General features: G+C 44.5%; 1 protein-coding gene across 3 annotated transcripts in view; it reads right to left on the minus strand.

The window, feature by feature from the left end:
* The window catches only part of Prkcb (protein kinase C beta), a 393,262-nt gene that overhangs the window by 194,097 nt on the left and 173,229 nt on the right, over positions 1–25,936 (minus strand). For all 3 annotated transcript variants that reach the window (XM_004670196.2, XM_004670195.3, XM_045131080.1), the window contains one exon: positions 18,460–18,542. In XM_004670196.2, coding sequence (XP_004670253.1) covers positions 18,460–18,542 — 83 coding nt within the window. The remainder of the gene's footprint in view (positions 1–18,459; positions 18,543–25,936) is intronic.

Raw genomic sequence — 25,936 nt, forward strand, 5'->3', positions numbered from 1 at the left:
AACTTTAAAAGTCCCCACAATTTTTATCAATCGCAATGATGTTCAAATATCCCTATAGTCCAAGGGCTTTTCCTTTTTAAAATATATTTTATTTATTGATTGATTTGAGAGAGAGAGAATGGGCTTGCCAGGGCATCCAGCCACTGCAAACAAACTTCAGACGCATGTGCCACCTTGTGCATCTGACTTACATAGGTCTTGGGGAATCAAAACAGGGTCCTTTGGCTTTGCAGGTAAATGTCTTAACTGCTAAGTCATCTCTACAGCCCATCCAAGGTCTCTTAACTGAACCATAATACCAGAAAAAAAAAAATAATGGCACAGAATAAACATTCACACTGCAAAATATGGGCATTAGATATAGCAAAGAAATATTCAACCAATACAAGATTAAAAAAAAAAAACAACAGGGCAAACATCAAACTCTGTAGCTCCAAGTCCAACAACTGTAGTCAGAAACAAGGCTCCAAGTCCAATAATTCTAACCAGTGACAAGTCTCTGGAGTTCCAGAGGGTGCTCTTCCACAGCACACACAGTCTTCCTTCTTCCTCTGGAAGGCCAAGCCAGCCCCAACCTTAGTGGCTTCCAAGACTCACGCTCTGGATCTAAAGATCCAGATCCAACTGCAAGCCCAAATTAGAAAGGCTAAGAAGCTTCCTCCTTTGCAGCAGGTGAGGGCTGGAACTGGTCAGGTGACCACATCTCTCCCCTCCCCAGCACAACCTGAGCTCAATACCACAGAGATGGTTTCATAGGATACTCCAAAGGCAAGGATCCAGGTGTGGTTGCTTGGATCCACACACCCCCCACTATGTTGTGTGGATCTGTTTAACTTCAACACACTTTAGTTTTCTTGTCATTAACTAGGGATAACTACTTATTTCATGTGATGATTATAGGGAAGGAATTCCAGTTGTCTGAGCCAGGTGTGGTGCACAGCTGTAATCCCAGCCCTCAGGAGGCTGAGACAGAAGAATCATGAGCTTGAGGCCAGCCTAGGTTACACAGGGAAACCCTGAATCAAAAACTTAAAACCAAAAGAGGGAAATAAAATACAAAAGAAAACGGTTGCCCAAGACAGAGCAGGCTCTCAGTAAACGTCGGCGGGTGCAGAGTGAGCGACTTCCCTGGGGCTTCCCCACGTCAACTGCACTGCAACTTTTCCTAGAAAGCCAGCTTATATGCCCACTTCTTGGTCTCGTCCTAATTTTCAGGGCCAGGCCTCTTCATGAAATCTACAAGCCAATCGTGGATGTGCCCGCTTGTTCACCCAACACACTGTTGAGCATCTTATGTTTCTGGTGCTCTACAAAATCAGACAACCTTGAGGCTCCCAGTGTACTTGGGGAGACCCAGGAACCAAGGAAGGCACACTCCCAGGATCAGGGATGGCAGGGGTTGGAGGAAGGGAGGGAGGGAGGGAGGGAGCTGCTAATAAGCTTAGGGGCTTTGGAGAAGGTATGACACGGGTTCGGATGGACAGAGGAGTCAGGTACTGCCCTGAGTACACAAAGTTCCCGCCTAGATCTGCAAAATGAGTGTGAGCCAGGCACGGAGCTCTACTTCAAACTAGGGAGACCTGGATGTCAGTCTTACTGCCTCCCGAACCTGCTTCCCAGCACAGACTCCTTAGCCAGGAGACCCCAGTCCCATGGGAACTCAAATCCCCAGACACCAAAACTAGAGTCAGAATTCATTCCTAGCTCTGTTCAGTAGAAGAGCCTTGAATAAATGACTGCACCTTTATGAGCTATGATTACCTTACCTATGATGGGCTCGCTTCTGTAGAAACACGCTAGCGTAAGAGCATGCTTGACATGGTCAAGCTACCTGGAAGTCACCCGAACTCCATGGCTTCCCAGCTGTGTGACCTTGTGCAGGTTCCCTAAGCCCTCTTTTCTCTAGTTTCCTCATCTTTAAAATTAAGATAATAAAATAATTGAGCCAGGTGCTATGGTGTTTGAAGGACCTTGAGTTTGTGGTCATCCTAGGCTACATAGCAACTTCCAGGTTAGTCCTGGCTATACAGAGATACCTGTCTCAAAAAAAGAAGGAAATTAAAAGTATAGTAATAATAATAAGCACTGAATCCTCATAGGATTCTAAGAATTGCATGGATCAATATTTGTAGAGGGCTCAGCACGGTGCCAAGCACATGGTAAATATATAGAAGAATTTGTTGGGTGTGATGAATAGATGCCCATGGGCTACAGAGAGTGCTCAGCAATTACAGGAACTTGCCTGCAAAGCTTGAAGGCCCAGGTTTGACTCCCCAATAACCATATAAAGCCAGACACACAAAACTATGCATGTGTCTGGAGTTCATTTGCAAGGGCAGGAGGCCCTGATGCACATATTCTCTCTGAAATAAATAATATTTTTTTAAAGTTCTTGTTATCTAGTTTTGTGAAGCTTCATGAAGCCACTCTATTGCACCCAGTGCTGCCACTACTATGGAATAACCAGTTTAGCTTAAAGTAAAGATGGTATCTGATCTTAAGGAAGCCATGTCCAAGGTGTGGTCTCAGTTCCCCCTTCAGAAGGAAGAGGGACTGTGTTGGGTCTTCCCCTGTGCATTTGAATAAGCTCAGGGTCAAAGCTGTTCATGGAGTGCCACCTTTCTCTAAGGAGGCTGCCCAGGGCAGTCCCTGCCCACATGTACAGTAGTCAGTTCAGGCAGTAGTCACCCTGCAGCTGGTGACATTCTCACATTATAAATAAACCTTCTAGCCCTTACAAAGCATCACCATCCACCAGTGGAGGGATGTGCGCGCTCGCTCGCGCCCTCTCTCTCTCTCTCTCTCTCTCTCTCTCTCTCTCTCTCTCTCTCTCTCTCACACACACACACACACACACACACACAATGCAGGGTTGGTTGCCTGGACACAAGATCATGACACAAGGTGACTCCACTTGCAAAGATGAGGATGGCATGCTTTATTGGCACACTGGAAAGTGCCCCTAACCCAAAAAGCATGGGGCACATTCAGGCATGCATGTCAGAGGAGCAGGACGGGCCTTGGTAAGAAGCGCACAGAGAATCTGGGAAATACACAGGAGTCCCCTGGGCCTGCCAAGGATACTGTGAAGCACATGCCTGCGTCCAGGGCGTAGAAGCCAAAAGCCTGCACCAGGAAGGCTCCCATTCCCACAGCCCCAGCTCTCAGGAGTCAGGATCCTAAGCTGTGTGCTCCACCCAGACAAGGGAAGACAAGCTCTGCACTCTGATGCTCAAGTCCAGGCCTAGTTTGCCAGCCCTCATCCCTCCCTCCATCCTTCACTGAGAACATCACAAGGGCACCCTTTCAGCAAGCAGAACAGCTGCGTGCCACACCTGACTTAGGTGGGGAGAGCAGACGCAGGCTCACCTTCAGGGATTCCTGTCAGGATGACAGTAACTGTCATTACAGTAATGGCTCACACAGGGGGCTCTGCCACATGCCACGCTGTTCTGAGAGTTTCATATCTCACCAACCCATTTCGTTTTCACCCATCATGAAGAATAGTTTTATTATTATCCTCACCATGCAGGGGAGAAAGCCGGGGCACAGACAGGTGTATGCAGCTAGAATGCTACACAGACAGCTGAGACCCAAACCCAAGTACTTCAGCTCCTAAGGTCCATGCTCTTCCTTAATGTGTAGGGCCACATCCCTGAGCCTGTACACATCACTCTGCCCATCTCCAAACTGCCACCAAAATACCAGAAGGTGTTGTTTAAAAATAGGAGAAAATGTATTTCAGCCCAGGAATCAGAGAAAGGTGCCAAACAAATGCCAGGAACACTAGACTGCTTTCTGGTACAGAAAGCGATGAGTCCGGGAGGGAGGGAAAGGCAGCGGGGCCTGGCTGCTCTCTCCACAGCCACCAAGTTGAAAAGATATTGGAGTCAGGGCTGGAGATGGAGCTCAGTAGCAGAGTGCTCACCTAGTTTGCACAAGACCCTGTTTTCAAGTCCCAGGACTACAAAAAAAGAAAGAAAGAAAGAGAGAGAGAGAGAGAGAGAGAGAGAGAGAGAGAAAGAAAGAAAGAAGGAAAGAGGCAGACAGATAATAGATGGGTGAGTGGGTATATAGATGATAGAATTAAATTTTAAAATGTGAACAATATTGGGCCCATCAACACTTTGTCACAGGTGGTAGAGGAGGGCATGAGACCCCCAGCCCTCCCTGGAGAGCTACTGGCAGTTAATAGTTGCTGGGGGAGGAGGAGACATTTTCTTTGGTTTGGTCACTGGTATGTTGCATGTGCTCTGGTAAATAATCCCCAGCCATGCTTACGCAGGTAACCACAATCCAATTCAGTGGAACACACACCACACACACACACACCACACACACATACAGATGTGTGTACACACAATGAAGGCAGAAGAGGGACTCACTAGGGAGAAGGGGCTCAGCGGAAGGGGGAAGTGGAAGAGGGAAGAGAGAAGGTATTATATACATGTATAAAAATTATCAGTAATGGCTGGAGAGATGGCTTAGCGGTTAAGCGTCTGGAGTTCGTTTGCAGAGGCTGGAAGCCCTGGCGCGCCCATTCTCTCTCTCTCCCTCTATCTGTCTTTCTCTCTGTGTCTGTTGCTCTCAAATAATTTTAAAAAATTATCAATAAATAAAAATGTGAAAAATTTGAATAGGGAGGTCTGATTGAGAGAGTAGGTCATTGGCTTCATGCAGGAAGTGGAGGTGGGTTCTAGCAGGTTGCTATGCCATGCCTGGCAGCAGCAAGCATCCAGTAGAGTTTTCAGAGTGAGTATACAGACACCCTAGAGCCCACAGAACTCTTCGGCAAATGCAATCGAAGGTACTCCCACCAGCAGAGGGCACTGTAGCAGTTGGGTCCTTGTGATGTGCCAGGATCAGAGCCATGGACGTGTGTGGGCAGCCTGTTCAAATCTCACCAGCAAGGGAGAAAACCTCTGCATGCCTAGGAACTTCTCTCTACCACCCAGAGCAGGCTGGTTAGACTAAATCTACATTTTTCTCTCCCATCCTCTCATACTGGCCAGTGGCAGTCCCCACCTGCAGAGATAGAAGAAGTTATAAACTGGAAATCCACAGAATGAATCCAGCCCAGAAACATGTTTAAAAATTACACCACAGGGAGCTGGAGAGATGGCTCATCCGGTACAGTCCTTGCACAAAGCACCTGAGCTTGGATCCCCAGACCCATGCAAAAGCCAGGTGTGATGACACGCTTGTAATCCCAGAGTTGGGGAAAGAAAGACCAGATCTCAGGGTCACATTGGCCAGCTGAACTTCAGGTGCAGTGAGAGACCTATCCCAAAATCAAGGTAGGGAACTATTGAGGAAGATACATGACTTTTTAAAAATGTATTTTTGGGGATTATTAATTTTCTTTTTTATTAATTAGTTTTGTATTCAGCAAATACAGTCAGTTTGGTACCATTATTAGGCTCATCCATGACCTGCCCCCTCCCTTTGGCCCCTCCTTGTTGAGGTACATGGGTCATGCATTGTGGAGTTAGCTCACAGTTATGGGTAAGATAAATATCTCTGCATATCATGACCCAACATGTGGCTCTGACATTCTTTCCGCTCCCTCTTCCGCAAAATTTCCCTGAGCCATGTTGTGTTCATTTTTGGTCTCCTTCAGTGATGAGGTGCTGGGGGCTTCTGGCACTCTGGCTCTCTGATTTGGTAGGAGTTGATTTTTCTCTGTGTTGATCTCCTTCCCCCTTGTGGATTATTAATTTTCAAGCAGAGAGGGAGAGAGAGGGGAAGAGAATGGGTGCACCAGGGCCTCCTGTCACTATAAACAAACTCCAGACATATGTGACACTTTATGCATCTGGTTTTGCATGGGTACTGGGGAAATGAACCCAGACTATCAGGCTTTGCAAGCAAGCACCTTTAACCACTGAGCAATCTTTCCAGCCCAGACACCTGACTTTGACTTCAGACCTCCATATATATGCGTACACACAAAAGCACATACACAGACATGCACCTGCGTATACACATTTGCCCCTAGCGCTTGCCTGTGAAGCCTAAGGACCCCGGTTTGAGGCTCGGTTCCCCAGGTCCCATGTTAGCCAGATGCACAAGGGGGCGCACACATCTGGAGTTTGTTTGCAGTGGCTGGAAGCCCTGGCGCGCCCATTCTCTCTCTCTCCCTCTATCTGTCTTTCTCTCTATGTCTGTCGCTCTCAAATAAATAAAATAAAAAAATGAACAAAAAAAAAACCACATCACAGTGATAATTCTCAAATTATTTGCCAGTATCTAGATTTAAGGAACTGCAGGCTTTGGTAGAAACTCTGGAAAATCTAGACCTTGGTCCCATAAAGACAAAGAAGACAAAAATGGAGCTTCCAGACAGGGTGCGGCCAGCTAGGCAGACACTCCAGTTACCACACTTAGTTTGTTTACTTTCTGCCTGGCCCCTGCTGGCTTTGAAGTTGGGCATCCTGATGAGTTGAATGATTGGAAAGGGGGAAAGCTTTTAATGTCACGTGACCACACACTAAGCTTTGAGCTAAGCAGCCTGACCAGAGAAAGCCTAGCAAGTAATTGTCCTTGATCCGGGTAAGGCCCCTGGGACACTTCTCCACAGTGGCTGCTCCAGCCCATCCTCCCACCAGCAATGTGCCAAGATTCTAACTTCTCCACATCCTCACCAATACCTGTGGTCCTTTGGATTCTTTTTAATTGGTGTCTATTCTTAGAGGCATAAGGTAAGATCTCATTGTGGTTTTGATTTGCATTTACTGATGATTGTTGATACAGGCATTTTTTTGCACTTTTAAAATTAATTTTTGAAACTAGTATGCACAATAAGGCATTACATTTTGACATTTTCAAACATATGTGTTATGGCACTTGACCTTTTGTGGGGTTTTTTGTATGCCTGTTGGTCACTTGTGTGTTTTCTTTGGAGAAATGTAAAACCAATTCCTTAGCCCACAAAACATATGGAAGTTCCAGAAAACATTAAAAATTGAACAGCCAAGGGCTGGAGAGATGTCTTAAGAGTTAAGGCACTTGCTTAAAAGCCTAAGGACCCGGGCTTGATTCTCTAGGACCCATGTAGGCCATATGCACAAGGTGGCACATGCGTCTGGAGTTTGTATACAGTAGCTGGAGGCCCTAGTGCACACATTCTCTCTATATATACATATAGCTGATGCTTTCTCTCTCTCGTAAGTAAATAAATGAACAACCAGGGCTGGGGATGGCTTAGCAGTTGACAGCACTTGCTGCTTAAGTATGAGGGTCTGGGCATGACTGAAATCATCAAGTCTGACTCCCCACAGCCCACATCAAAGCTAGGCATGGCACCTCTGTAACCCCAATCTGCAGAAGGCAGAGACTGGAGAATGGCCAGGGTTTGCAGACTAAAAATGGCAGCTGTGGGTTAAGGGATAGAGACCCTGTCTCAAGGAAGTACGCAGACAAGTGAAAAGGACACCCCAAAATTTCCTTTGACCTTCACATGCACAGTTATGACACACCTATCTGTACACACACACACACACACACACACACACACACACACACACACACATGGAACAACGATGTGATCCAGTAACGTCATTCTGGGTATTTATCCAAAAGAACTGAAATTAGGATCTTACAAAAGTTAGCACTTCCATGTTCATTGTGGTGTTATCCACAGTGGCTGAGATACAGAAACAACTAAGCATCCACCGGTGACTGAATAGAGAAAGTGTGGTACATCCATACAGTGCAGTACTCTTCAGACACAAGAGTAGGAAAAATGTCATTATAATGAAACATGTATGAGTCTTGAGGTGATTCTAAGGGAAATAAGCCAGCCATAGAAAGATTTTATATGATGTATCTATACTAGTCAAGCTCATAGAATCAGAGTAGAATGCTAGTTGCTGGAGGCTGTGAGAGAGAAACAAGCAGTTACTAATCAATGGGCATAAAGTGGCTGAATAATCTCTAGAGACCTGTTGAACAGTGGGGTGCTACAGTTAATAATGGTATCTTGTACAGTGGGGTGCTACAGTTAATAATGGTATCTTATACAGTGGGATACGACAGTTAATTATGATATCTTGTACAGTGGGGCGCGACAGCTAATAGTAATGATATCTTGTACAGTGGGTGCCTACAGTTAATAATAACTTGTTCAGTGGGGTGCTACAGTTAATAATGGTATCCTGTACAGTGGGGTGCTGCAGTTTATAATGGTATCTTGTACAGTGGGATGCTACAGTTAATTATGATATCTTGTACAGTAGGGTGTGACAACTAATAATGATAGCTTGTACAGTGGGTGCCTACAGTTAATATCTTGTACAGCAGGGTGCTACAGTTAATAATGATATCTTGTACAGTGGGGTTCTACAGCTAATAATAATATCTTGTACAGTGAGATGCTACAGTGAATAATGCTATCTTGGACAGTGGGATGGTACAGTTAATAATGACATCTTGTACACTTGAACATTCAGTAAGAGGGTCATCTCCTATGAAGCATTCTTTAAAACATAAAATAAGGTAGTTGCCTGAGGGGAAAGAGGCAAATTAACAATTGCCTGGGTAGCAGTTAACTTGAGGTGGGAGGTGGGAGCTACAGGGACTGGAAGTGGAATAAAGGCTTCTGATTCCAAAGAAAAGTTCATGGGTGGGAATTCTCCTAGATGGAAACTTTTTCACAAACAACAAATAGTTTTCAAGAACTGTGTGACTGGCCTGGACCATAACCAGAAGCTTTGATTCTCCATTCCAAATTCCTTGGAAAGGGAATCTGGTTGGCTCCGCCTGGGAGGTGTTTGTATGCATCTGGACCCAGTGGGTCTGAGGCTGTAGGACAGCTGGCCTGGAAGGTCACATGGAAAGGGCATCTCAGAGCCAAGGGTTGTTGCTTCTCTTAGCTGTGTCCAGGGGTGCAGACCAGAGGGCAGCAGGCAGTTTGGGATGCCAGGTAAGAACCTATCTGTAAACATTATCTGTATTTGAATGCAAGTTCACTCATCATCAGATATCTTTGAATAAGTCACTTGTACAAGTGTGAGGGCCTGTTTCCTCTTCTGTGAGATGTGGGTGAGCCTATCTCATAGGGTACAATGAAGGGCAAGGAGCTAATACATATATAGTGCTAAGAACAGAATTCTATCTGTGAATGCTGGCTTTCTGAGGTTAAAAAAAAAAAACAACCCAGAATCCAAGACCACTGAAGGGAGAGGGCTCAACAACAAAGCAAGTCCCAGGTAGAAAGACCACTAGAAATGAGGTCTCCTGACTCCACATGCCCCAGCTCCCTCTCTCCAGGGCTGTTGGTCTTTTCGCTTCTCCACTGCCTCCTCCTCAGGCTTTCAGAGACCTTCATCAGGCAGTGAGGCTGGTCCTGTCCCCAACCCTGCCCAAGAGAAGCAAATCATTCAGAAGCTAAGGCCTCCACACCTCGCTCAAGTCTCAGTAGCCTTCTCTTTGCACATAGCAGAGACAGCTGGATTCCCTCCTCGGTTTCTCTAGCATGAGGGGTCTACTTCTTCCTGCACAGTGTGAAGCTCTGTGTCTCTGTGACAGGCAGGGACAAAGAGCTGTTCCGAATCAATTCATGCTGGCCTTTATAAGATTGCTCTGCACTGCAGAAGTCCGCTCTGGCCCGTGCCACATGGGAGCGGAAGAATCATGTGGAATTCACTTGACAGTCAAAGGAACCGAATTCATCACAGCACCATCATAATACCAGACGCTTCTCCCACTCAGCCCATGGGAGATGCTCTTATTTTTCTATTGTGGAAAATAAGACAGATGCCTACCACACCAAAAAATAAGACTTTGCTGCAGAACTCCACAATCAAAGACTTCAAAGGTGTGTCGGTAGAAATATTAATTAATACATATTATGTGCCAGGCATAGTGTGAAGCCCTCATTAGTTAATCCTCATCCAAACTCTATAAAGCAGATGCTATATTTCCTCTTTTTCCAGATGAATAAACCGAGACAGGGTAAGGTAGGTAACTAGCCCAGGTCAGTGGTAAATCTGGAATCCAAAACCATTCTGGCTTTGAAGCCACTGTTTGGCACTGTCTTGTATGGGCTTCCTACCCCTGTTTACTCATCAGAACACCCTGGGAACTTGGTGAAACATGGATCCCTGCCTGGGCCTGTAACAGATTATCCAGGTAATTCACAAAGCAGCATTTAGAAATTGTAATGAACACATTGTGTTCAGCTCTGCCTCATGTCTTCATTTTTTTTCCATAACAGAAGTGCAAAGATCTCCCAGCTCCTTGAAGAGGACACCTTGAAAGCCCAACCTTGACTATATCACCTGGTTCCTTATAGAATTGGGACCAAACTGACACAAGAGCAAAACTCAGATGGAGCTGGCCTGGCTGTTCAAGTTCTCATTCAAAACTCTGGAATACGCCAGACCCTTGTCCATGAATTGCTTTCTCGCTTGAGTTAAACCAAGAGTGCTCCTGCTGCAGCCCAGTGACCCTAACGGGAAGAACTGCTGCTACCTGACAGTGGGCTCCAGGACCCTCTGCTCCACGAGAAATCAGGAAGTGGCAATAATAAAGGAATGAAGGAAAGGCAGGCTGCTGCAGTTTGGCCAAACTGGGGAAAGAAAGAATCTAATTCCCTCCACAGTGCCTGTGGCAGCCTGTAGGTTATGGGAAACCAGAAGATGATGAACAGAGGGCATATGGATTTAGCTGTGAACCACTTCATCTATCCTCTCCTTTCCTGGGGGAGCCAGGAAGGTGACTTGGCCTTGGATTGTCTCTGACCTCAGCATGGGATCCTTAGGGAACCACCAGGGTGACAGGGGTGTGGCTATCACAAACACCCCTGTACAACATGCCAGGGGTCTGGCTGTTCTAATGAGACAGGGAGTTCCTTTTATTATTATAGAAGCCATTTGGCCAGTTTGAGCTATTAGCTCTTTATCCTGCATAGCTCATCTTCAGTCCTAATTCTGACCTTGAAAGTCACACATAACAAGAGCTCTTCAGATGCTAGATAGCAGTGTAACCTTGAAGTTAGACAAACCAACCCTCCAGGTCCCTTCACCACCTCCCCTTCCAAGGTATCCTTTGGGCATCTGGTAACACATACTCTAGTCGCTGAGCACTCGGGCTGTGAATGTAGACACCTCAGACTGCAGGGTTATATAAATAGGATGTAATTCCAGCAAGACAGTGAACTCTGCGATGTACATCAATAATAGATAAATGAGGGGGAGAGAAAGGGAGACACTGTTCACACTGAGTTGCCCTACTGCGATGTAGAAGGGTCCTGTAATCCAGGTGATGATGACTGCAAGAGAGACGCTCAGTAGTTGTTGGAAAGGCTAGGGCATCCTTACGGGAAGTGAGCTGTGGGTGCCCCACTTGGTGTTATGTAAGGTACAGCAACCCAGGCTTTCAGAGGAGGGAGGTTCACTCTTGTGTGGCTTTCTTGAGCAAGAATCCTGGACATTATCGTAAAGGAGGGGGTGAGACTTTTCCTGACGAGGGAGAGGGTCTTCTTGCCACTCATTTTTAAAAAATTTTTTTTGAGTTAAGCTCAATAGACTGGCCTTTATTTCTTAATGTGAGAGAGTGAGAAAGAGAGAGAGAGAGAAAGAAAGAACTGGCATGCCAGGGCCTCCAGCCTAGTAATCAAACTTGACACATGTTCCACCTTGTGTATCTGTGCAACCTTGTAGGCTTGTGTCACCTTGTGCATCTGACTTACATGGGTCCTTAGGCTTCAGGCAAGTGCCTTAACCACTAAGCAATCTCTCCAGCCTTCTTCTTGCCACTCATGCTGAAGTGGTAAATAATGGTGTGATCAAGCCTGGCAGACACAGGACTTTCCCTCTCTGTGGCCATGGGTGAATTGAAGTCAAATCCTATGGGGAACCAGTCTTATCAGGAGCACTTGAAGATTCTCTTTCAAGGGGATTAAGCTGGCTTCTGGTTGACAAAGAACCTTAAGGGCAAAGAACCTTAAGTGACTGACTCTGCAGACTTCGGTTACACCTGAGCCACTGCCAGGGTCTAGTCTTCACTGAATTAAACCAGCAACCAGCACCTGTGCCAGAGGCAAAATGATACCAAAAATGAACAGAACTGGGAACTTTTGGAATTCTGAGTATATGTAAGTTGGAAGGAAAAAATGAGCAGAATATTTTTTGAAACGGGCTATATAGCCCAGGATAGCCTTGATCTCACCACCTTCCTGCCTCTGCCTCCCCAGTGCTGGGATCATGAGCATATTCTTTATGCTCAACTCAATGAGCAGAACTGACAGTAGCCACCTAAATTTGTTTAGGAAATGTAGCCTTAGGAAATACATAAATGATTATATAACTGTTATTCAAGTGAATAATAATCAGACTGAAAGACGACTATTTAATAAGATTACATATTACATATATTTTAATATATGATTTTGTTTCAGGAGTTTTGCGGAGTGTGCGTGCATGTGTTTCTCCTCAGGCACCATCCACAATTTTTGAGGCAGGGGCTCTCATTGGCCTGGAACTCACCATGTGGACTAGACTGTCTATTCAGCAAGTCTCAAGGATCCTTTTGTCTCTGCCTCCCCAGCACTGAGATTATAAGCTTGCACCTAATGCCCTTTTAAAAAATATTTACTTATAAAAAAGAGAGAGAGAGAATGGGTACACCAAGGCTTCCAGCTTCTGCAAATAAACTCCAGACACATGTGCCACTTTGCGGGTCTGATTTTACATGGATACTGGAATTTCAAACCCATACTGTCAGGCTTTGTGAGCAAGTGTTTTCAAGTAAGCACCTTTAACTCTGAGCCATCTCTTCAGCTCAATGCCCCCCGCCCTTTAAAACATGGGCTCTGCGAATTGAACTAAGGTCTTCAGGCTTGCACGGTATTTGCAAGCACTTTCTGATTGAACTATCTTCCCAACTCTGCTTTTATATTTTTTGAAGTATCATATAATATATGACAGTATTCCTAAGCCAACATCTTAATCACCATGGCTTTTTATTGAAGCATAACTTATAGACAATAATGTATAGACTTTAAGCATGCAGTTTGACTTAATTTTGGAAGATGTATGTACCTGTATTGAAATTGACTCAATTAAAATAAAGAATGTGTCCATCACCTCAGACACTGCAATATAGAATCAATTCCATTATATTGGATATGATAGATCTTACCTATATAAAATCTATTCCCTGGGCACTTGGATCACTTCCAAATTTTAGTTGTTATAAGTATTGATGCAATGAATGTCACTCTTGCTAAATACATGCACCTATCCTTAAATAACTCCTTAGCAAGAATTCTTAGAACTGTCACCCTTAGGTCAAAAAGGATTATGTTTCATAATTTTTAGATCACAAATTACTCCTAAGACCATAAAATATTGAAGCATCATTAGACAAACCAGCTGAAGAGTGCTTCAGCCCTTCTGTGCCGGCGCAGAGCCCCGGTCCCTTATCATGAGCTCTTCCGATTACCCATTATCCCATGGCAGTCACAAGGGAGCCTGCATCTACTCTCAAGAAGGACAGACACCTCTGGATATTAAGAATAATTTTAAAACCACTTATTGAGTGTCAGCATTATGCCAGACATTGCTCTAGACAGGGTCTGAGTGGTTGCCCATTGAACACTCACACCCCTCGCCCATGACTCAGGTATTATTTCCCTCAATTTAAAGATATAAACTAAAGGTCACAGAAATTAAATGATTTTTGAAGGTCACTGGAATGATAAATGGTGAGAATCTGACACCAGTGTTTCCTGGATCCTGGCTCCCAAGTCAGAGTTCTCAGCATTGTGTCACAGAATTTGAGCTTTTATTTAAAAAATAATAGAGATAGAAATGTAATTACCTCCTACAGGTATGCTCCAGGGAAGGAAAGGACAGAGTTGTCAGCATATTCTGAGTAAGGAGCTAGGTGGCCCAATGGCCCAAGCTTGAGTTTAGGACGCATCATGCCAAAAGCTTCCACGCACTGGCTCGGCCGTCCTTTTTTTTTTTTTAAATTTTTTGTTTATTTATTTATTTGAGAGCGACAGACAGAGAGAAAGAGGCAGAGAGAATGGGCACACCAAGGCTTCCAGCCACTGCAAACGAACTCCAGACACGTGTGCTCCCTTGTGCATCTGGCTAACATGGGTTCTGGGGAATTGAGCCTCGAACAGGGGGTCCTTAGGCTTCACAGGCAAGCGCCTTAACCACTAAGCCATCTCTCCAGCCCAGGGCTATTTCTTTACCACTTGGAGGAGACTACCTTTGTCTGGTATCACCTTAGCAAATACAATACAAGATTTTAAATTCTTATGTATCAGGGGATGCTCTCTTGCTATACTTAAACCACCATGTAAACAAGCCAGAGTTAGCCAGCTGCATGGTGTGTGAGGCCACATGGAGGAGAACTGAAGCCTCTGGACTGGCAGTCAGTCTAGTCACTGCCAGGCACATAAGTGAGGCCATCCTCCATCATGTAGCCCCCAGCTAGTCATAGACAAAGACGGCATAAACTCTGTGCCCAAGGCAAAATGGTCACTGCCTCACCCCTCTCCTATCACTCAAAGCCAGGGCCTCCCTTTCTTGTTTGGAGATCTCTCAGGATGAAGAGAACCTGCTCCATAATGTGAGTACCTGGTAACCTATAGTGGCCATGAGTGATGCTAAGGCCATTCTTGGTCTTTCTAAGAGGCCAGAGAGAAAGGTTTCAACCTGATGACACTAAGAATAGGAGGACACCCAGAGAAGACTAGAAGCATCATTCAGGAACTCTGTCATGTCTTAGGCCCTCCGCTGCTGAGTGTGATTGGCACTGAATGTTTGTATCTGTAGCCAGGTACTGGGAAATGCTTAGTTCATAAAGCTCCCTCCAAATCTCACAATGTGAACCTATCTGCAGACACAGGCAGAAAGCTCTACTAATACCCAGAATATACTTTAACTCAGACTGGGCTTGGAATAGCAGAGAATAGAAGGTGGAGCCCAGAACATTCCTTTTCCATGGACAGAAGCCACAAATTTCTTTCTGCTCAGTGAACTTTCTACACACTAGCTCCTCCAAGGTCACCCAGGAGGGGTTGGCACCCCCTATACTTGCATGAGCACCCGAGGCCGCCAAAAGAGCCTCACCAGGTGGATGAGCAGGTGTGTCCAGGTCTTTAATCACTGCCTCCCACTACAGGCAGAGAAAGGTCAATGAAGAGACTCAAGCCTGTCAGGAGTCGGGACCAATTCATCATCCTCGGTGCCAACTGACCATCTTGGAATAGCATCCAGAGACGGAATCATTTCAGGTAGACTGCCAAGCCCTGTGCATGGTGATGGAAGGGGCCACTTCCTGCTCTCCCCATACCCGAAGCAGTGAATGGCTGCACTCCTCCATCCATATGGAGGAGGCTCTCAAAGCCACCTCTGGAGCCTGCACACTCCTAGGAAAGACTTTCAAGTGGTCAACAAAGACCCAGTGCATTCTGAAGACCCTCCTACTCTGTCTGCCCTTGCTGGCACACGTGCATGCAGTTATCAGCGAGGCCATAGCATTTCTATGGAGCTTTTGTGCCAAACACTGTTCTAGGAGCTTTCGTAGATATTTACACATTACACACTTTAAAGAATTCTACAAGGGCTGGAGAGATTGCTCAGTGGTTAAGTGCATTTCCTGTGTAAGCATCAGGGCCTAAGTGAGTCTGGGACCTCCAGTTCAATCACTAAACCCCTTGTAAACAGGTGGTACGGCCACACATGCCTGTAACCCAAGTCTCACAGGAGAGCAGAGACCTGAGAATCTTGATATCCCTGCAAGCTCTGGAGGCAGTAAAAAGAGAATCTTCTCAAAACAAGACCAAGCAGAAGATCAGTGGAGTGGTTCACCTGATATCATGCCCGAGCTGCTGCAGGGCACATACACATGCACACACTACATAGAGCTTAAGAAGTGGCGGCACATGCTGTAGGGTAGGAAAAGATGGATGACCCAGCTCACAAAGAAAGCAAGTTTACCATGCCTCTATTGTTCTATGTAGGCCTCCAAGAGACAACGATGCCTGCCCATGTGGTAAGTGCTCAGCCTGCTGATTCAAACACCAACCTCTTCTGAAACTTCTCATAAACAGACATACCCAGAAACAAGCTCTCCTCTGCGGTCTGAGCGTCCTTCACCACAGGCAGGCTGACACATGGATTTGACCATCACAAGGCCACTCTTTCTGAACCTGGCATTCACACACATCCCGTTAAACTGTACTTCATTTCCAAATGAAGACAACAAGGTCATAATTCCACCAGACATAATACTATAAGCCCTTGAATAACTGAAAACACACTACTTTCTTCCCCAGAGAAGAAGGTAAAGTCTTAGGTACTAATTACTCTTCCCCTAACACTTTGTAACTTAAGTATTAAGATGTAAAATTAGTAACATTTAAGTATTGATGTGAAGTCAAAACATCTAATGTTGCATGATAAAAGACTGAGAGGACAGAAAGTAAAATATTTTCTTAATATAGAGATATACATACAAAATGTAATTTTAAGAAATTGGAGGAAATATTTATGTATCCATTTATTTTGATTTGGTTTAACATATGTGTGGTATGTATGTGTGTGTGCATGCATGTTTATGTGTGTGTGGGAACATGTGTGTGCACATGCATGTGGAAACCAGAAAAGAACCTCAGGTGTCACTCCTTGAATATGCCATCCACCTCTTTTTAAGACTAACTAGGCTAGAGAGGCTAGTCAACAAGCCCCAGGAATCCTACTGTCTCCGCCTACCCAGAACTAGGATTACAAATACATGCCACCATGTTTGGCATTCTATGTGGGTACTGAAGCTCAAACTCAAGTCCTTAAGCTTATGGGCCCAGCACTTTACCCGAACCCCAGAGTCTCCATAACTGGTCACAGATTATAGGTAGTGCTTATAACTCCCTTCTTCAACTACCCATTCTTCATTCCCCTTGCTGGCAGCAAGCACCTCACTGATTGATGGTGATTCTGCATCTGGAAGAAAGGCCTAAACCTTCATTCCTGAAGGGCCTGGACCATGTGATCCTGCCTGGGTTAGATTGTGAGAGTTTTCCATAGACCTTAACCACAGGTAACCGTGGTAATGCCCTAAAGTGTCACCTATGTGCCAGGCACACTCTTTGAGATAAACCAGTTTCCCCTTGCTAACCTGACTAATGACCCAGCCAGCTTCATTCTTTCCATCCTGACTTACTGGCTCAGAGGCATAAGGAGGAGCCCAAAGTGGCCTGGTGGCATTCTCAACTTCTAGCTCGACAAGTCACTGCTGTATTTCTTAGTGGAAAGTCTTCTCCCTCCACAAGCAAAGCTTCAAGGTCAACAGAGAATTAATTCATGAAGAAATGAAGCCACACTTTTGTGGATGAGCCACTGGAGGTAATAGTGAGTGGCATCACTCCCAGTACCACCACTTGATTTCTAGACCATCAACCCTGGCTATCAGAGAAATAACACCATATACGGATGCTGATTCCAGTAGTACATACAGCCATCTGGAGAAGCTTGCCTTCATCCCAGAAAGCCTAGAGCCACTTCAGAAAGCTCATCTGGTCTTCTAGAACCATTCTTGGTTGTGAAACTTTCTGGTTTAGTCTTTTCTGGCTGTTATGACAGAAGGGTGACTTTTGAATACTGAAACTTCTTTCTCAGAGTTCTGCAACCCAGGAAATCCAAGGTCAAGGGAGGAGCCAATTCAGTGCCTAATGAGAGCTCATTTCCTTATATACAGCTGTTTTCTTGCTATAACTTCACTGGTTGGGAGGAGTGAGACATCTCTTTGGTCCTAACTCTAAGAACATGAAGGATGACCTTTGTGACTTGATCACTTCCTCTAAATCTAACCTCTAGCACCCTGGAGTTAGGATTTCAACATGAGAATTTGGGGGATGGGGGCAGAACAGACATTCAGACCACTGTAGCACATGAGCAGGCCCTGCCCATCAGCACTGGCTCATCCTTCTGCTACTTGTGGCCAGTGGACCTTAGGTCTTTGTCAGTGGAGCTGCTGTGCTCATAAAACTGAAAGTGAAAGGCACTGCCAACATCGTGCATTTTGGAAGGCATAGCAACAGGATCAACTCCTATATTTTGAACTCTTGGGCCCTGACATTAAGACCACCCTGACAAAGGGTGTACATTGCAAATGTACATTGCAAAGTGCCATCCAAACTCTCTTTTTGTGAGTGCACTAATAAGTAAGCCATGTTCATCACTATGCATGTCCCAATGGCAAAGTGAAGTCATTTAAAAAATCCTAACAGATAAGCTTCCTGGTTTCCTACCCAGCCACACCCCTTCTCAAAATGTTTCATTTTCCACTAAAAGGAAACTTAACTCAGAGGCCATCACATGCCTTGGAATGAGAACACCCCCCCCCCCCCAGTTATTCAGCTAATCAGGCCAATGCTCATTTACCCATAAGACTGCATTGACTATGGACAGGGAAAAATGGCCACTGCCCATTACTTACATCAGAGGCTGGGCCCTTGTCCGCGCCAGGACAGGAGAATGTGACAAATTCATGGCACCGTTTGTGCACCACAAAGCAGCAGACTGTGAAAGAGAAAAGAAGGGTAGGAGGAAAGGAAGAGGGAGGAAGAAGTCAGTAAAGCTGGATTTGCCAGCATGAACAATAAATAACATCATCCTATGCATCTTATCTTTTGTGGAAGACAAGCTCTTGAGCACATTGATGCTACATCTTGCATAGGCACTGAACATCCAAAGTTAGCTAGGATTCGAAGGATCACATTTGCCCCAAATCATATGCCCTTAAGGATTCCTTAAAGTGCCTGGTCTTTCCTTGGTTTGGAAATTCGATGAGGCACCTGCTGAAGTAGCTGGCTTGTCTTCAGAAACATGAAGCATAAGAAAATGTGGCTGTAAAAATTTGAGGTGAGCATGCAGAAACAGTGAGCAAGAATGGCAGAACCTCTCCTCTCACCAGAATACTGTGACACACGTGGACATGTGGAAGAAATGGGGTTCAGGCTGAGGTCATAGCTTAGGAGTAGAGAGTGCTTATCTAGTATGTTTCAGGCCTTGGGAGGAGCAGGGGAGGAAGGGAGGGAAGGTAAGGAAGTGGAGGAAGAAGAGAAGGAGGAAGAGGGGAAGAAAAGAGGGAAGGGAGAAGCAGGAAAAGGGGAAGAGGAAGGAAAAAGAGAGGCAGAACAGGAGAAAGAAGGAGGGACAAAAAGGAGGAAGCAGGAGAGGCTGCAATGTTCTGTGTCAGTAATTTGCAACCAAATACATTATAAACACTTGAATTCATGAGTTAAAAGTATCCATGATATGGTTCCACTATTTGAGGATTATATTAGCTTGAGGAAGGGACAGTAGTGAACATATACAAAATAAAATTGCATTTTTATTTTGTTGTTCAAATCTTATATGAGCTCTAAACCTGGAAGATGGGTACCATGTGTTGATGACTGACTCAGAGAAGTCATTAACACAGAACAGGAATCCTCAAGACTCCTGGAGACATGACAGGTCTGGACCCCAGCGATCAGTAGCTGCTAACATCCCCAGACCCAGCCTGCCCAAGATGAGCACACAATGTCTATGAACCACATTTGCCAAAAAATCCAGTCTGAATAGGTTTAAGTGTCTTGATAAAACTACAAATCCATAGCAAAAAATAAATGAAAGGGACATATGAGATATTAGAAGACAACTGTAATGGTTTGAATGTAAAATGTCCCCCATAGCCTCATGTGCTTGAACAATTAATTCCAAGTGGGTAGACTAGGGAAGCTTTACAATACTATAAGCAGAGCTTAATATACTATCATGGTAAGAGCTTAAAGAACCAATATACAGAGGCTAGATAGATGGCTTAGTGGTTAAGGTATTTGCCTGTGAAGCCTAAGGACCCAGGTTCAATTCCCCAGTACCCACATAAGCCAGATGCACAAGATGGCACATGCATCTGAAGTTTGTTTGCAGTGGCTAGAGGCCCTGGTGTGCCCATTCTCTCTTTCTGTATGTCTCTGTCTCTCTCTCTTTCTCTCTCTCTCTCTCTTTCTCTCTCTCTCTCTTTCTCTCTCTCTCTCTCTGTCTCAAATAAACAAATAATAATAAAAATATTTTTTTCTAAAAAAGAACCAGTATGCAAAGAGAGGTGTGGACTGTGGAAGCTTGTCTTTCAAGGTTGTGGTTGGGGGAAAGTACTGGGCTAGAGATAATTCATGTGATATTATAGCAAAGAGACTTTGTCCTGAGAACTTGAATAAAGTTGAATTTAAAAGTAATGGGCTGGTGTTTGGCAGAAGAAAATACAGAGCAGAATGATATGGGAGGTGTAAACTCTGGCATGGGAAGAAATGTTAACAAGTTTCAGGCCCCAAAGCCCAGAGCCACCTGATCTGCAGCCACCACTGAGATGCCCTGCACTGGGAAAATAGGAAAGATGCCCTAAGGGCAAGACTCGGCCCCCTGAAGGCTCTTGAATGTGAATTCTTTTGAAAGAAAAAGACCTGAAGAAAAAAATGCTGAAGGAATTCCATTCTCCTCAAAGTCAGGCTTTATCTCCCAATTGGCAAAAAAAGAAAAAGAAAAAAAACACATTAGGAACATCACCCATATGATACTGGTTTTGGAAGCATGAAAAATGCTAACTACAGAGGGTCATGGATTGCATCATGGTTCCAGAGAGCTTCTGGGGCTAAGCCACATGAGACAAGAAGGCCCTGTGAGGCCATCTCATGAAGCTGTGAAAATTAACTGTAGATTGCAATGGATACACCAAGATCTTGGAGATGCCAGGACAATGGGAGGGCCAGCCCAAGAGAGAAGACGCAGGCAACACAGCTGGAGGGACGAAGCCTCCCAAGCCTGTCGGAATCCACAGGATTTCATCATGAGTCCCAGATACTGGACATGGAACTGCAGGACTTGACATTTGCCCTGGTGATTTTCAGACTTCTGTGGGTCCAATCTTTCCTTGTTATGAAGCCCTCATTTCTCCATTTTGGAAAAGTAATGTTTTCTCTGTCATATGCTAGAAGTATGTAAAACTGTGTTTTCATTTTATAGGGTTCATGGTTAAGAGATTGCCTTGAGTCTCAAATGAGACTTTGGCTTTGGACTTTTGAACACTGTTGGGACTGGTGAAAACTATGGGGGATTTTAAAGTTGGACTAAATGTGTTTTGCATCATCAGAGGGCCATGAGTCTATGGGTCCAGGATCAGAATGTGGTTGTGGTGGTTTGAATGTGACATGTTCCCATAGACTCATGTGTTTGAACACTGTTTTGTTAAGTCATGGAACCTTGAGGTTGAGCCTTGCTGGAGGACATGTGTGACTGGGGACAGGCCTTGTGCTCTGTACTTCCTCCCTGTGGGTGTTATGATGTGACACCAGCTGTGCTAGCTGTCTGCTCTTGCCATGCTTTCCCTTGAAACTGAAATCTGAAAAGTAAAGACTTTCCTTCCTTAAGCCACTTCTGGATGGGTATTTTGTCCCAGCAATGAGAAAGTAACCAAAACAACAGTCATTAACAATCGCATCCCCCAAGTCCCCCAGGACACAGGCAACTACAAAACAGCAAATGTGGGATCTTCAACAAATCAACAGAAAGGGCAGAGGAAAAGCATAGAGAAAGTAAGAGGAGAAACAAATATTCAAAGAAATTTAAGAAACATACAACTAAATACAATATATAGGCCTTACTTGAATCCTAATTTGAATAAGCCAGCAATTTAAAAAATTATGAAGCAATCAGGAAAATGGATATGCTCATTTAGTTTTTATGATATGAGAAGATTATTCTTATTGATATTAGGGAATGAACACTTTTGGTATGATAGTGGTATTGTGGTTATTTTAATAGAATCTTTCTCTTTGAGGCCCACATCTTAAAAGCGTTATGGATAAAATAATTCAATTCAAAGTAATTCAGTATGCACAGAAGGATGACAGCTGAAAAGAATTGATCAAGATAGCTCATTATTGAACCTAAGTGATGGACACATGAGGGTTTATAATACCAATCTGTCTATTTTTATATATGCTTGATATTTTCCATAAAATAAAAAGAAGCTAGCAAGGCATGGGAGGTGGAAGGGACTACAGTACTGAAATGTGCTTAATCTTACCTTCCTCAGGAGAGAATAGACGTCAAGAAACTGAACATGGAATACATTTAAATGTGTGTAATAACAATTAAGGCTAGGAATATAGCTCAGTGGCAAAGCATTGGTCCAGCACATGTAAGACTCCAGTATTGCAAATAACAATAATAAACCAAGATTAAAAAGGAATAGAAATACCATATATAACTTTTAAAACACTATAAAGGAAAATTAGATGAAGAAGGCCATCCAATTACATTTCAAAGAGCTTTCTTTGTGCTCCAAGGTCACATATATAAGAACAGGTTTTTTTAAAAAAAAAACTTGTATAGTATAGTATATCATTTCCTTTTTAAGTGCTTTAATCCACCTGTAATGTCTTGGAATCTGATGTGCACTGGAAATCTAATTTACCATTTTTTGCCCTAGTTGTCCCAGCATCCTTGATTGCATAATTCTGCCCTTCCCCACAAATTTCAAATGTCAACTTTATTATATGTTCAATAATTATATACACTAGAGTTTGTCTTACGGCTTTCTGTTTTGTTCACTGATCTATCTTGAAATATGGCAATAGGGGCTTTAATTATAGCAGTTTTATAATGTTTTGCCTTGGCAAAGCAAGTCCCCCTTATTATCTTTATTTTCAACATTTTCTTGGCTACTACTGCAGGTTTATTCTTCAAAGTGAACTTTAGAAGCCGTTTATCCTGATTTTAGAATACCAGTGGAATTTTTATTGGAGACATATTATGTCAATCCCTGTCCTCCAGAAAAGTAATTGGTACTTTGATTGAACTGGTCTTAAATTTTAGAAATTAAATTCAATATAATTGACACTTTTACAACAAGACCTTCTCTTGGGAATTTGTGGTTCTCTTGTTAAAAATCTTATTTCACATCTCCCATAGTCTTTAATTCTCTCCATATTGTTCCTATGCATTTTGTATTTCTTACCATCTCAGAGTCTTTTGTAATGTACTTTTCCCATTATGTTTTCCAACTGGTTGTTTTTTATAATAAGAGAGCAATGAAATTTCAGTGTATGTAAGCTCTTTTTTTTTTTTAACTGTGTTTTAGGCATCTTTATTCCAAGTAAGTACTGAGTGAGCATCATGGGGATTTTGATCATCAACGTAACTGAACTTCTCTTCCCTCTAACCACCTCCCACCACACTTCCTGCCCACACCCTGTATGCTTCCAATTCCTTCTTTAGTGATGAAAAACTGAGTCCCTTTAAAAGCTGTGACACAGACTTTAGCTTTTCTTTGTCTGCCTCCTCCTCTTCCCTCTGCCTCCATCCCTGCATGTGGGAGAACCCAGAGGGGCAACAGGGACAAGGAAATGCTTCACCCTCTGCGATAGGGACGGAAGTGCAGAGTGTAGCCTACCCACATTCTGGGGTACCAAAACGTGACCCTGGGACCAGAGGAAAGGATACAGGCCTCCCTGGAAAAGGGGACTATTAGTTTCTTTTTCATTGTGGGGGCAAAATCTAGAAGCAACTAAGGCAGGAATGTTTGTTTCTAATATTTTATTTTTATTTGTTTATTTGACAGAGAGAGTGAGAGAGATACTGAAACAGGCAGGTAGAGAGACAGAGAGAATGGGCATGCCAGAGCCTCCAGCCACTGCAAATGAACTCCAGATGCATGCATCCCCTTGTGTATCTGACTTATGTGGGTCCTGAGGAGTCCAGGACTCCAACCCATGGAATGGCACTGCCCACAGTTAAAGTGAGTCTTCCCTCCTCAGTTAACCTAATCAAGACAATCTCTCATAAGCATGCCCAGAGGCTAATCTAGTCTGCATAATCCCTCATAGGCATGCCCAGCAGCGTGTTTCCTAGATGATTCTAAATTCTATCAGGTTGACAATCAATATAAACCTCAAAATCCTCTCATTGAGAACAGTCCCTGCTGGACTGTTGCCCTCTGGCACCAGGTACAGAACCACACCCTCGTCCAGGCATCAAGGCCCAGCGGCACACGCACACTCTCCACCCTTGAGGCTTTTTCTTCTGGACGTGCAATGAGGGTCTCCACTTTGCTTATCTCCTGAAGGTTATCACTGGTAGCTTCTTACATCCACATCTACAGTGAGGGCCACAACTTACACATGTTCTTGAAACTGAGTTGCGCAGGCTCAAAGTGGCAGCCGGGGCCTTCCTGAATACCTCTCCAGAGTATGAACCCCACGGTGAGGCTACATCAGCCTGGGTGTGTCCCAGCATGACCCATTCTGCTTCAACAGCTCGACTCAACGATTTCAGTGCCTTTCTCACTGTGCCTTCACATCCCGGGGCTCCTTTTTCCACCCTTTTCATGTTGGAGTGGGCAATGCAAGGCCCAGGGGAGGCTCCCTCTGAGCTGCTGTCTACCCTGGCTTCGGCCTCACTCTCGGGCTGCAAGGTCTCCAGGCTAACCTGGGACACTAGGGCCACTCCACCCTAAGGTTCACAGTGGCCCCCTTTCACAAGACTCATGTGGGGGGAAGGCTTGGGCAAAACCCTGGCCTACTCAAAGGGCCTTGGCAGCGTAGCAAGGTCCTAGGCTCTAGCCCATTGTCCCCACCATCTGAGGTGGAGGGAAAAGAAGTGAAAAGGCAAAGTCTGAAGCTAGATGTTCGGCCATGGGGAAAAAATGGGTACCCAGAGCCAGGGGCCTGATGGGATGAGGGTGAGGGCTCACCAAGGGAATATTCAACATCTCTCCCATTTTTTAGATTCATGATAACCTTTGTGGGTTTTCAGTAACCTTCAATCTTTTTAGCTAGAAAATCCTATGATCCCAAGTAATAATATTTTTCTTTCCTTCTTTCTCAAAGACGTGCTTGTTTCTCTTATCGTATTTTTGTATTTAGAACATTCAGAACAACATGAAATGAAAGGCCACCGCATGGAACTGCCCCCTCCTGAGCCAGCCAATTCACCTCTCTCTCCTTCACCCCTCCCTCTCGGCTGTGGGGGTGAACTCTTCTCAAACAAATGCGTGGAATACGTTTTTACTTGGAAAGTGTCCACAGTTTTGTTCCCAGTCTGCTTACATTGTGTCATCTTACCTGAGATGACATTAATCCTTTTCCTATATTGTATTCGGTGGTCTCTAATATTTTCTCCCAAAGTCTCATTTCTCTTGTCTATTTTAATTTATTTATCTACATGCCAAGGATTGAACCCGAGCTCATACATGTTAGGCAAGACTCTACTACTCAGTACTACTAAGACATATCCCCCCAAACCCACTTTATTTTTTGAACTTTGTAGTTTGAGACAGGTTCTCACTAAGTTGCACAGGGTGGCCTTAAACTCACTCTTGTTACCCAGTCTGGGCTTAAACTTGTGGTCCTCCTGCCTCAGCCTCCTGGGTGGCTAGGATTACAGGCCAGGGCAAACAGGCCAATTGTTTTCTATTTTATCATTCCATCTCCTTCAAGAAGAAGCTCATGGGTGTGTTTGTCAATTCTGCTGGGTTTTCCTCATGAACCCCCACTTTTGCGTCACCCCTGTTTCTCTGAAGTGGAATGGGTCATGCTGGGACACACCGAGGCTGTTGTAGCTTCACCGTGGGGTTCATACTCTGGAGAGGTATTCAGGAAGGCCCCGGCTGCCACTTTGAGCCTCTGCAGCTCAGTTTCAAGAACATGTGTAAGCTGTGGCCCTCACTGAGACAGTCATAGTAGCACACACCCTTAGTCCCTGCACTCAGTAGGCAGAGGTAGGAGGATCGCTGTGAGTTTGAGACCAGCTTAAGACTACATGGTGTACTCCAGGTAAGGCAGGGCTAGAGCGAATCCCTAGCTCAAAGCAGCAACAAAATATAATGAAAGATTTGAAGGCTAAAATCTTTTCTTTGCAGTACAGTTTGGCTG

Source organism: Jaculus jaculus, chromosome 12, assembly GCF_020740685.1.
Source record: "Jaculus jaculus isolate mJacJac1 chromosome 12, mJacJac1.mat.Y.cur, whole genome shotgun sequence".
Lineage (NCBI taxonomy): Eukaryota > Metazoa > Chordata > Mammalia > Rodentia > Dipodidae > Jaculus > Jaculus jaculus.